The sequence below is a fragment of the Podarcis cretensis genome (genome assembly GCF_951804945.1).
Source record: "Podarcis cretensis genome assembly, chromosome: 8".
NCBI lineage: Eukaryota > Metazoa > Chordata > Lepidosauria > Squamata > Lacertidae > Podarcis > Podarcis cretensis.
The window spans coordinates 90,264,287-90,277,073 of NC_137177.1; the positions used below are offsets into that span (position 1 = coordinate 90,264,287).

The 12,787-nt window shown below is 46.7% G+C and overlaps 1 protein-coding gene across 2 annotated transcripts; it reads left to right on the plus strand.

The window, feature by feature from the left end:
* Window positions 1-765: 765 nt before the first annotated feature.
* Window positions 766-11,790, plus strand: FIGLA (folliculogenesis specific bHLH transcription factor). 2 transcript variants are annotated; one of them, XM_079987638.1, is made up of 4 exons: window positions 766-1,101; window positions 7,116-7,340; window positions 11,091-11,324; window positions 11,716-11,790. In XM_079987638.1, exons 2-3 carry the CDS (start codon window positions 7,125-7,127, stop codon window positions 11,319-11,321), a joined length of 447 nt encoding a protein of 148 aa, XP_079843764.1. In that variant the 5' UTR covers window positions 766-1,101; window positions 7,116-7,124; the 3' UTR covers window positions 11,322-11,324; window positions 11,716-11,790. The 2 variants fall into 2 exon arrangements, with proteins under 2 accessions (XP_079843764.1, XP_079843763.1); XM_079987637.1 differs by lacking the exon at window positions 766-1,101 and having other exon boundaries at window positions 6,799-7,340.
* Window positions 11,791-12,787: the final 997 nt, after the last annotated feature.

A 12,787-nucleotide genomic window follows, 5' to 3' on the forward strand; every position in this document is an offset into this window, starting at 1 on the left:
TAACTGGAAGACCAGGAAGTTAAATATAAAACTAAAACCAGGCAGTTAATGAGTATATTTTGCAAAATGACAAAGAATATGCCATTTTCCTTCTTATTTTTTAAAAAATCTAAAGGTTGTTTTTTTTTTTACATTTGCTGAAAACCTTTCCAGCATTTCCTTCTCAAATTCCTCCTCGTTTCCAATGCAGTTTTTCTGCGCACACTCAGTAGGCAGAGCCCATTGAGATGCTCCCCTGTCATCACCATGCCTTAGCCAGGTCTTTACTCTCCACAAGGTACTGACTGACTGACTGACTGACTGCTCTTCGGTACTACAAATGTCTCATGGCTGAGCAAGAGAGATGAGCAGAGCCTTTTTCGTGGCAGGGGAAAAGATTTTCACCTCTTTTACTAGGTCTGCTATGTTCCTTATGATTATTCCTAAGTAACATCTGTCCCTATTGGCCTCAGTCCTTATTGGCCACAGTCCCTATGTTGCCATTAATCACTTTGAGATGTTTCGTGGAAAGCAATTCATAACTTTTAAAAATTAATTTATTCCATTTATATCTCACGTCTCCCCTGGGAGCTCAAGGTCTCCCCTCTTCGTTTTGTCCTCACAAGGACCCTGTGAGGTAGGTTCAGCTGAGAGACGGTGCCTGGCCCCATCTGGTGAGCTTCAAAGCTCTGTGGAGATAAGTGAAGTAACTAAATGAAAAAGTGCTCCCTCCAAAAAGCTGGGGCTGTCCAGGCTGCAGCAGAGGGGTTTGGGCGAAGCTGCAGGCTCCCCACATTCCCACTCCAAATGATTGCAACTGTGTGAACTGCACACCTGAGCTGAGCTGATATTTCTCCCTGGGCTGGGAAAATGTTCGCCTGCTGACCCTCTCTTAAAGGCGCAGGACAGGCTTCCTCCGAATCAGCTGGCAGGCCTGGCCCCGCACAACTGCCCTGTCCACAGTCCAGCTGTCTCAGAGCAGGTTTCTCGTTCTTATAGGCTTAGAAGCGAGGAGGCTTTGGTGCGGGGCGGGGCACCAATCCCCCTGCAGGCCCATGTGCAGCACAGAAAGGACCCCCTCAGCATCCGCTGCGCCCCCCCAGGGGGAAGAGGCGCGTGCAGGTCGGCATGCCGGAGAGATGCGATGAGCTGAGAGAATCGGAGAGGCGCGTTTGCCCAGAGATGTCCTACTCCGGCTGAAACAAAGGCAGTTATATAAGCCCTTGCAACAGTTAAGCACACTCCTAGCACTGGGCAATGCGCTGCTGCCCCCTAAGGTGTATTCTGCTCAAAATGCAGCTGCAGCACCAGGCAGAAACCTGGCTAGGTCCACGATGTGGGGAGGCGTCTCAGAAGGACCCAGCAGGTGCCTCTTCTGCCGCTCTTTCTCAGGGAGAATCTCTGGGGGGCTTGCTTTCCCGGCCACTGAAACAGCATGCTGGGGCGCTCTCCCATTGTCCCTGGCAAAGGGCTGCCATTCAGCCAGCCAACCCTGCCAGCTGCCATCGCCTCCCCAGAGGGACAGGTCAGACTTTGCCCACCTAGTGCCCCCCAGATGTTGGGCTACAACATCTGGGGCTGACAGAAGTTGCAGCTGATGTTGAGGCACTTCAGTGCATTCTAGCTCAGCTCACATCTATGGGTCGCAGCAAAGGCTATATTGCGCCCCACCAACAGAAGCAACAACCCAGGGGGCAAAGCCGGTGGGGGCAAAGCTAGAAGAGGCTAGCTGAAGTCTCCTGGGCCTTTAACAGAGAAAGCCTCAGGTGTGGTTCTTCCCAACACAGGTTTTCAGTGATTTGGAAGCCTTCATTAGGGCAAGCAGGCAATCACCTGAGATACACTGGACTGGGCTGAGGAAAACAGGGAGCCAAGGGGCCTGCTGGTCTCTTCAAGTCTGTAAGTACAGGGTTCACTTTAGGGTTTCCAAATGCCTAGCAGTGGTGGTAAAGTACCTGTCAACTTCTCTTGAAGTATGTAATAATAATAATAATAATAATTTATTATTTGTACCCCACCCATCTGGCTGGGTTTCCCCAGCCACTCTGCAGGCTGAGACTCAGGGCCACCCCCTTTTTCAGCAGCAGAGAAAGGAGGTGTTATATTGTTTAGCCCTGGTAGTTAGGATTTAGAGAGAGACTGGCACCATCTATGTGTTGATGTATTCTGTACCCTTTGTTAAGCTCTTGCAAGAATGTGCAATTGTAATGAAAATTATTTAAAATGGAGCAACACCACAGGCCAGCCAAAGATTAAGACTGATAGAGAAGACCTTTCTGCAACTCTTGGAGGGGGGGTTTAAGAGTGCCGTCCCAGTAGGACTCCCTCTCCAGAGGGGTGGGGGGTACTTTTTCTTTACAGCTTCCATTGGCTGCTCAAACTGCACCTTTTGAAAACTGAAGAATTGTATTTTGGTGTTCTCCCTGTAATGTGTAGCATGGAATTACTGTTTTGGGGCTAGAGTGTAGAATTTTGTTTAACTGTTTTAACTGTATCATATACCTGGGACTTTTCTGGGGTAGGGAAGGTATCGGTACAAGAAGAAACCAGCAGAGAGAAGCAGGCTGGATGTAAAAATCTGGGAAACTGAAAAAGTCTGTGGCACTGACGGGACACCCAAGTAGTAGTTTTTCTTCCTTCCTCCCTCTCTCCCTTCCTTCCTTCCTTCCTTCCTTCCTTCCTTCCTTCCTTCCTTCCTAATGGTGGAACTCATGGGCATCTAGTGATGCTTGTGGTTGGAAGATGCAGGACAGATAAAAGGGAAGTCTTCCTTAACTCAGTGCACAATTAAACTATGGAACAGGCACCCACAAGAGACAGTGATGGCCACCAATCTAGATGGCTTTAAAAGAAGATTTGTCAAATTCATGGAGGAGGGCTATTGATGGCTGCCAGCCATGATGTCTATGCTGTGCCTCCACAGTTCCTGTTGTTGACAGAAATGCTTCTGAACACCAGTGGAAACCACAGGAGGGGAGGGTGGTCTTGCATTCAAATCCTGCCTGCTGGTTTCCCACAAGCATCTGGTGGGAAAGTCTTTATCAGGTGAAGTTGAGGGGCCACCACTGAGAAGCCTCCTTCTGTGGTAGAAGTTGTGCAGGTGGGCAATCTAAGGGGAGACCCTCTTTGTAGATGGCATTGCTTTACTTCTTTCAAACACCAGTGTGCCAATTCTGCTGCATTTGGGGGCACTCCTGCCGAGTGAAGCCACAAACTTCTGCCTTAAAGTGTGGCCCAAGCAGCACTATTGCCACTTGTCATGGCTAGGGCAAGTTGAATTTTTCGACTTTCAAATCCTCAGAACGAGGGGTGCTAAAAAGTTGGAACATGACTTGAGAACTCAAAATATATTTTGATTAAATTAATATAATTTAGTTTTACTTAGTAAATGTGTAAAAATACATAGAAATGATTAAAAATTATTGCAAATTACTTTCAGCTATATTCTATATTATTTTTATTTATTTATTATTATTTAGTATTACCTGACATTTTCAGAATGTAAAATTATAATTATAATTCTTTGGTTTTCTGAAAGCAGTTGATGTGCTTCTTCACCAAATGTAGACTTACCAAGCTAAATGTTGCCCAATCACAAAAATTATAGCAGATTTGGATTCCTCACACCCCAAAGCATATTTCTAAGACCACACCTCATGCAGTTTGGAGACCCTGCACAATGAGTTCTCTTGAAGAACTTCATGTGTGGGGAAAGTGGTCCAAAGCTTTAAAGGTCAAAATCTACACTTTGCATAGAGCCCAGAAATGAACTGGGATCTGATGCAGTTGGCATAGTGTTGGTGCTATAGACTCATAATGCCCGGCCCCAACTTGACACCCTGGCAGGTGTCCTTTGGCCTAAAGTTCAGTTTCTGAACCATCTTAAAGAGCAGCCCCATGTACCCCACATTACAGCAGTCTAGCCAGAGTATGAATGACTGATGCCAGGCTACCTCTGTCCAGGAGTCACAGCTGGCGGTAAAAGGAATTGGTTACACATGGGCAATCTGTGCTGCCAGTAACATAGGTCAGTGGTTCCCAAAGTGACGCCCCCTGGGGAGGATTACCGGGGGGGGGTGATGCTAAGAGGCAAGGGGGCAGCGTGGGGGCTCTGGAGGTGTAAATGACTACCAGACTTTGAAAAGCTGGTATCGTTGGGTCAAGTTCATCACTTTTCTTGAATTAATTAAACTAAACAGTTTTAATTTGATTTTGAATAAATGTGCAATTAATTGTTACTCCTTTGAAAGTTACTATGCTAATATCTTCCTTAGTGGGTCAGGAAAACCATTGTTCTTAATAATCCTTTTTATAGAGTATGGTGCATTGGGGGTGAGTCTATGGAACCAAGGGTGCAGGGGCCCCCAGAGGTTTGAGAACTCCTGACATAAATGGTCCCGGGATGGACACACACACCAGATTCCAAACATGGAAGTGCAGCCCTGCCGACGAAACCTCAACGGGCAGTTTCCTCCCTATATGTTAAGAAGGGATTAATTAGTGCCCTGTGTGAGCTCAATATATCAGTAAGTTTTCAACCAGTGTGCTGTGGCCCCCTGGGGTGCCTTGAATGATGGCCAGGGGTGCCGCGGGCAACACTGGACTCTGTCCCCGTTTCCTTCCCTCGCTCCTTTGATTCCCTCTTGCATCTCTGCCTCCCAAAGGCTTGCAAAGCTGTTTGTTGCAGCAGTCCTGGCTACAAGCTCCCCAGGTGAAAGTTGCCTCTGGGGCTGGCCAGGGGGTGCTTCCCAGGCCCCTGTGGGGCAGTGGGAGGAGGCACCTCTCTTTAGGATGGGGGTGGGGAGCTGATCAGAGGCCAGGGGCGGCAGCAGCGACTGCCCAGAGGACTCTCAAGGAGAGGAGGCGGAGGGAATGCTCCACAAGGGAAGGTGTTCGAAAAAGGGGTGAGATGCTGCTAGCTCGGCAGGCGAGGGATGACATAACTGGGCTCCTGAGCCCCACAGGGGAGCTGCAGAAAGAATGTAGTTGGTTAAGGGAGCCGTGGACCCAAAAAGCTTGAAATCCTCTGCACTGTATAAATACTGGAGGGTTGAGCAGCAGTCTCCTAGTGACACCTTCTGGAGCTTGTCGTTCACTGCAGAAGCAGGACCACGGAAAGGACCCTGCAGCCAAGTCAGAGCTCGTCCAGACTTCCTTTGGTGCCACCTTTCTAGGCGCAGGTCCAGCCTTTAAAGCTCCACGTTTGAGCATTCGGGGGGGGGGGGGTTGTTCCTGCACTTTGCCCAGTTAAACCTGTGTTTTGCTGCTGAATCAGAGCAAATGGCAATCAGGTTTTCCGTGGATTGCCATTAACTCAAATTAGGCGGTGAAATTCAGATTTTCCTGTGGAAAGCGCTGCCGCAACAACAACAGAACTGCTTGGACATGAGGCTTTAAAGCCTGGACAGCACAGCATGAAAGGAAGTCTGGATGAGCCCCCAGACTCTTATCCTGGAAGACACCAGGAGACCCATCTGGTCAGACTAGCCTCTGGCGCTGGTCAGACTCAGGGGTCAGCAATGAGATGCATTTTAAATAAAAGGACACATTCTACTCATGTAAAAACACACTGATTCCTGGACCTTCTGCATGCAGGATTTAGAAGGCGATTGGGCCGGATCCGGCCCCCGGGCCTTAGTTTGCCTACCCATGGACTAGCTGAATCCCTCTCCTAACACTCATCATCCCTGGAGCCTAATTGCAATGGGCCAAGATCTGCTTTCCTGGGCCTGCTGCAACCCTCACCAACCACAGCCAGCACAATGGGGGGGGGGGGGGACCCGCCCCCTCTGCCTAGTCTTTCCCCCTCCATTCTGAATGTTCATAGGCTTTCTTCTTCCTCTTCTGTCTGTCTTCTTCAGAGCAGAAAAAGAATACGCAGCAGAGGTGTGGGTGTGGAACACCTACACATGTAAACATGGATGATTTATCTTTATTACTCTGCACTTGTTGGCAGTGGCGTAGCGTGGGGGGTGCAGGGGGGGCCGACCGCACCGGGCGCAACATCTGGGGTTAGGGCAAATCCACGGGTTAGGGGGCGCAAATCCACGGGTTAGGGGGCGCAAATTACTTGCCTTGCCCCGGGTGCTGACAACCCACGCTACGCCACTGCTTGTTGGTTTGAACTGGTTTGGATTTAAACACTTGTTGAACTCATTAGCAAAAACAGAGCTAAGTTTTTTTTAATAGCTTTAGTTGAGCTAAGTTCATTTTAATTAACAGAGAGAAGAGATAAGGCCAATCATTTCGTGCAGCTAACAAATACATTGGTTAGATGCCTCAGTGATGAAACTAAAAATGTTGGAGTGAATAAAGCAGCCTTATCTGACAAGTTGACAATAAGGGAAAGCTGCATTTAAGAATTTATAATGTGTGCTATATTGGTTAGAGTGTAGGACTAGGGCCTGGGAGACCAAGATTCAAATCCTCGGTAAGCCATGATGCAGCTCACTGGGTGACTTTGGGCCAGTCACTGTTGTGAGGATTAAAGGAGAAGGGGGTGAAACATGTATATGCCACCTTGAGCTCCTTGGAGAAAAACATGGAATATAAATGCAATAAATGAATATATATAAACAATATAGCTGGTCACTAGGGATGGAAGGGTCAAGTTTGGTTCTGTCAGAGTCTCATTTTTCCATTCTTAAATTTGGTTCTCCATATTTCTGCAATTTCAGAGTTATTCCCCCCCCTCCCGGAAAAATATTCCCCTGAAACTTCATCAGCATTTCAGTGCAAATTTGTCCTAATCAGCACGTTTGTATGCAGCTTTGCATACAAACTAATGCACATATTTTTAAAAAACAATTCCTCCTAATATATTCACATTTGGTTTGTTCTGCCAAATATATTTGTATGCAGACTTCCCCCTAATGTGTGTGTTTTCATAAATGTTTTTTGGCTGGAGAACTGCATTGCAAAATGTGGAAAAGTGCAAATTCCAAAAGTTAGCTGTGTTTTGGTCCTCTTTTTTTAAAGTGTGGATTTAAACATTAAGTGCTGCAACTTTCTCCTCCATCCCTAGCTGGTCCCCCCTCCCTGAAATGTGGCAAGGTGGGTTTTACCTGCAGCTGGTGACTCTCTGGCCATGACCAGGCTCCTCCTGATGCTCAACAGCTCTGCTTTGTCATATCCAGGGAGTGAGGATGGCGAAGCAAGAAACCCAGCTGCTGCCCCAGCTTGCCCCGGCACCTTCGGCTGTGATCCTGGGTGAGATGCTGAATGAACACTTTGGCCCCATGCCTGCCAAGGCCCCCATCACCCGAATGAAGAAGAAGTCCTCTGGTGTCTACCTTCCCACGGTGAACCAGGATCAGGTCCTGGGAAGGAGGCAAGCAGCGAACGCTAAAGAGAGAGAGAGGGTAAGCAGACACAGAGACTGAGGTTTGAGAGTGAGCCCTGTTGGACACACAGTAGAACTTAATTCCAAGGAGCTGTCCACTGTATGAAGCCACAAGAGTTTCTGTCCTCCTAGTTACAGAATAATAGGATAGTAGAGTTGTGCCATCTAGTCCAGGCTCCTGCATTGCAAGAATCCTGCCCCAAGCTGTCCCCAGGTGGGCTCCAACCACCCACCTTCTGGTTAACACCGACCCATTGCACCACCTGCAGGAATCTCACCTAAAGCATCCATGACAGGTGGCCATCCAACCTCTGCTTAAAAACCACCAATGAAGGAGAGTCCACCGACCTTCCAAGGAGGTCCATTCCACTGTCAAAGAGCCTCTTCCCCTCAGAAAGTTCTTCCTAACGTTTTGCTGGAATCTCCTTCCTTGTCATTTGAATCCATTGGTTCAGTCCTACTCTCTGGAGGAGGAAACAAGCTTGCCCCTCAGATATTTGAAGATGGCTCTCATAAATGAAAACATCTGCCAGTTTTACAGGGGCTGAATGAACTGGTGGAAGGAGGAGCCTGGGGAAATGGGTGGGGGAAACACCTGCCAGCTGACAGCCTTCCCCATTCTGGCCTTCCAGACATCTTGGACTACAGCTTCTATCAGCACCAGCCAGCCTGGTCATATGAAGCTGCGGCTGATGGAAACATGTCAGTTCTGGCTGGGGCTCATGGGAGTTGTATTCCCAGACACCAGGAAAGCAGCCGGTTGGGGAAAGGCTGTTCCCGAACATTATGCTAAGAAAATCCTGGTCATGATGAGCATAAGGAAATCTGCTAATGATTTCAAAATACTTCCTGCTCTCTAGTCTTCTCTTTAGTTTTCTTCAAGCAATTGGTGGGGTAACAATGTGAAACACACTTTAGTCTCTGAGGTGGTCAAAGGCTGAGTCAGAGTTGGATGTGAATGTGCTGGTACAAGCAAATGCCAACATTGACAAGTAAATGAGTGTGAAAACAGGTCATTTACTGATGGGTTTTTGGAGATGTGCAGGTGAATTTCAGGAATTACTGGATCCTGGGGGCAGATTTTCAATATTTACTCTGAGTACATGGTAAAAGCCATTCTTTAGTGTTAAATTGTGGAAATGAGGATGACATTGGGCTCAAAATGTGCCAGGAAATGGGGGAAGTGCCCAAATTTTCTGACTTTTCCCACTAGCCTCCCCAAAGATTAAGAACTACCGGTAAATGTCAACATTTGCCATACCCCAGATAGATGGTCATTGAAGCCTTGCAAGCTGTATGGAGTGGTCATTGCATTTTACAAGTTGATTCCTTGGGGCTTGGTAGGGAAAGAGATGCTCTTTTTCTGTACCCAGATGGCCATTCCTCAGTTGCCACCAGCCAACACTTCCTGGAATATTTTGTCTTCTGGGGGAAGAACTGTTTCCTTCTGCCAATTCCTCCAGGAAAGCTGTCAGGACACAGCAATAAAATAGCTTTTATTCTTATCAGAAAATCAGCCATTGCTAACTGTTTACTTTAGATAGCTTGGGTAAACTTTGAGGAGGTTAGTTCGGCAACCTGGTTGCATCAGACTTTGGCAGAAGGCAAATGGCAATAGTTACTTGGGAGTTGAAGGGAGGCTGAAAGAGGCTCATAATGTCATACTCATTCCGCTTCTGTCTCTGGCAAGTATTTGTGTTGTGTCAAAAATTAAAGACAAAAACAAGGCAAAATCTATTTAATTAAAGACAAAAACAAGGGGTGGGTGGGTGTGAGTGGGTGTGCACGCATGCAAAGAGTTGTTTTAAACTGTGTTTTAATTGTTGTAACTGTTCTGGGGCCTTAGAGTGAATAGCAAGTAATTAGAATAATAGAATTGTAGAGTTGGAGGGGATTCCAAGGGTCATCTAGCCCAACCCCTGCAATGCAGGAATCACAACTAAATAATCCTAGACAGGTGGCCATCCAACCTCTATTTAAAAACATCAAATGGAGACACCACCTTCCACTCTCGAACAGCTCTTACCATCAGAAAGTTATTCCTAATAATAACCATAGTAATGTGAAGTGAAACCTCTCCCAAACCACTTTCATCTCCCTTAAAAACTCTGCTGTCTTAAGTGTTGTTTGACATGCCCAAACCTGCAGCAATTACAGCAACAGCAACAGGATTATTAAGCATATGGCAAAACTGGAGTTTGAATCTCTGTCCCTCTGCCCTCAGGCCAAATCTTGAAAGTAAACAGGGGTGTCTTTTGTGGGCCTCCAGATGCTTTTGAGGCTCCATCTCTCATCAGCCCTCACGGTTGGCCAAGTTGGGCAGGTGCTGATGGAAGTTAGTCCAGCATCTGGAGAGCCACAGGTTAGCCACCCCAATATCATGTCCAATTAGCAGGCAGCCAAAGTGAAGAAAATGAGTCGTAATTTGGTTTCATGAACAGGTTAGTAAAAATGCACATCTGGAAGGACAGGTGATGGGAGGGGAGGGAGCTCTTCCCAACTGCTCATCACAGGATGAGTGCAAAGGAAGGAAAAGTTTCTCCGGCTTGAAGGGCTCAGGAGACACTAATCTCTCGGCTTTAATTGCTTGCTTTTAAAAAAAAAAACCCACACACAGATAAAGAACTTGAACAGTTGCTTTTCCAAGCTCAAAGCTATCGTGCCACTGATTCCGAAGGACCGGAAGCCCAGCAAAGTTGATATGCTTAAAGCCACTGCTGAATACATTCGACTGTTGCGCTCAGTTTTGGAGGAAACTGGAGGGTGTGAGGTAGGAGCAAAACTAACTTTGCAACCCCCCCACCCCTGCCGAACTTCCTGTGATCCTCATTTGAGGCCCTTCTTCGAGGGTCTGGAGGGTGGCAACACGAGAACAAGCCTTTTCTGCGATGACTCCCCATTTGTGGAATGCTCTCCCCAGGGAGACTCACCTGGCACCATCATTTTATATCTTTAGGCGCCAAGCGAAAACTTTTCTCTGTAACCCAGGCCTTTGGCCTTTAACTATCTGTGGCCTTTTAGAAGTGGGTGAGGTGTTTTAAAAACGTTTCTTGCCCCCCTTGGTTTTAATGTATCTGTGTGGGGTGGGTAGGTTTCCTTGGGCCAGATAAAGCAACAAGGAACCCTGCCACACGGTGCGGTCTGCTGAAGAACCTCCTGAGTTTGTTGCAAAACCCTGTGCTTTGCGGGTTCCAGGGCATCCCCTAGAATGCACCTGTGGAGCTTGGGCCCTGCTCACTGGGAGACCTGTGACACTTGAACTGCGGCTGCTTCCAAGCAGGTTACTGCAACACTGACGTTCCCTGGAAAGCTACAAGCAGAATTGCAACTGACTTTCCACAATGTGGGGTGATTGATTTGGGGTGGTGGAGGGTATACATCACACAACGTTTTGCCTAAATAAGTGGGTAGGGAAGGTATCTTCCCCGCCCCATAATTAATTTTTCCTTGAAATAAATAATTGAATTTGCACTAAAGCACTTATGAGGCGATAGCAAACTGTATCCATACCCGGAATTGTACAGCGAATACATTACATTCACTGTGTTTATTATTCATCTATTTAATACTTTAATATCCCACCTGAGTTCAAAGTGACAGAGATGGTTCTCCCCCTCCTTATTTAATCCCTACAAAAAACCAGTTAATGCTCTGCCCATGAATTCATGCCAGCTCTTTCCCAAGCACCCCTTTCTTTGCAATTTTTCGTATGTATGTGGTCATCCAAGCTGTCTCACCACTGATCTGTTTTCCTTTCTGCTTCCACAAGCTGAAAGATCCAGCAGCTCATGGTCCTTCTGGGCCCTCTTCAGTGCCAGCTCCACTAGAAAAGTGCTCGCCAGCCAGCCCCAGGCCCCAGAGACCCAACAACTGCATCAAGATGGAAAATGGGGTGGAAGTGGTGTGGGCAAACCCAGTGGTGCAGAGCCCCATGTGGGCCTGGGAGGAAACACTTATTCCTACCTATGTGGGGATTTTGGAACTTCACACAACCGGGTAGCAGGTAAGGTTTTCTCCAGGGCTTGGTTTTACCTGTGAATTTTAATCGGTTTTTGTATTTTAAGTTTTTGTATGGTTTAAAGTATTGTAATTTTTTTCTTGGTTTTATCATTTTTTTCCTTTTTGTAAACTGCTTTGAGGTTTGTTTGTTTGTTTGTTTGTTTGTTTGTTTGTTTGTTTGTTTTTACAAGCAAGTGGTGTATAAGTTTCATGAAATAAAACAAACAAATAAATAAGATAAATACCGGTAGTAGCTCATGCACTTACCCGAGTAATACTATGCCCCCCCCCCCAGAGGCAGTAGTGCCCAATTTGGAAACAACTGGTTTAAGATTATACATTTTATGTTGCTATTTTATTGCTATCCTTTACCTTCTGTTTTCATTTCATTCCAGTTTAATCCTTATCCTATTCTGCATGCTGCCTTCAGGATGCAGGATGGAAAATCAAAAGTGCAGGACTGGAATCAATCAGCAAAGATGCAGATGCACTTCCACACCTGCAAACAATTTGTCTTTCAGAGCCTCCTTTGGTGCAGATGGAGGATCAGCTCTTCAAGACGCAGCACTTACAGAAAGGAACCCAAACCGGGGATTCTTGTTTGATGAGTTTTCATTTGTTATGTTTAAAATTAAATTAAATCTGCCACAATTATGACTCATGCTTTGCATCTTTGCAGTCTAGTCTTTGGACCAAAATTCGTTGTGGGGAGCAAAGAGCTTCAGAGGGTAACTGAAAGCTTCCCCTAAATATGGGAGGGTGTTCTCGGGAAGGTTCAGTGCAACAGAGAAGCCAAAGCAGGGGGTTTTGTTCCATGGACCTGATCCTTATTAGGAACAGCCTGGTGAGCTATTTGATGGCGGAACAGACTACCTCAGAAGGCAGTGAAGGTTTCTGAACCTCACTGGAAGTTTTTAAACAGATGTTGGATGACTGTTGTCTTCAGCTGAGATTCCTGCGTTGCAGGAGGTTCAACTAGATGACCCTTTGGGTCCCTTCCAATTGGGTCTACAATTCTATGATTCTAAGGTATGTACGTATGGCAATTTAAAGTGGATCCAATGAACCCCAGCCAGAGGGGTGTGTGTGTGTGTGTGTGTGTGTGTGTGTGTGTGTTTGCACCATCCTCATCTAAATGGCAGCCCATACTTTCTTCCCCATTTAGTTTACCCTTTCCTCGTTCTGCAGATGATGTGATAAGGGGAAATCATGTTCCTTGGGCAAGCAGATTAGGTGGCCAGGTTGGGGGGGCCTTTATGTGCGTTGGGAAGTTTTGCTGTGCGCCGTCTTAGCTCCATGCCCTTCTCTTCCATTTTTGCATCACCTGAGCACAACCAAACCATTTTGTTTCCATCAGCCCCAAAAGAAAGGATGCACCATGCTTACTCCTGGCATGTGCAGAGAAAGGCACATTTGCTGTAATTTGTTTTTACTCTTAAAACAGCTGTTTTGTACAGAACTGCTCTT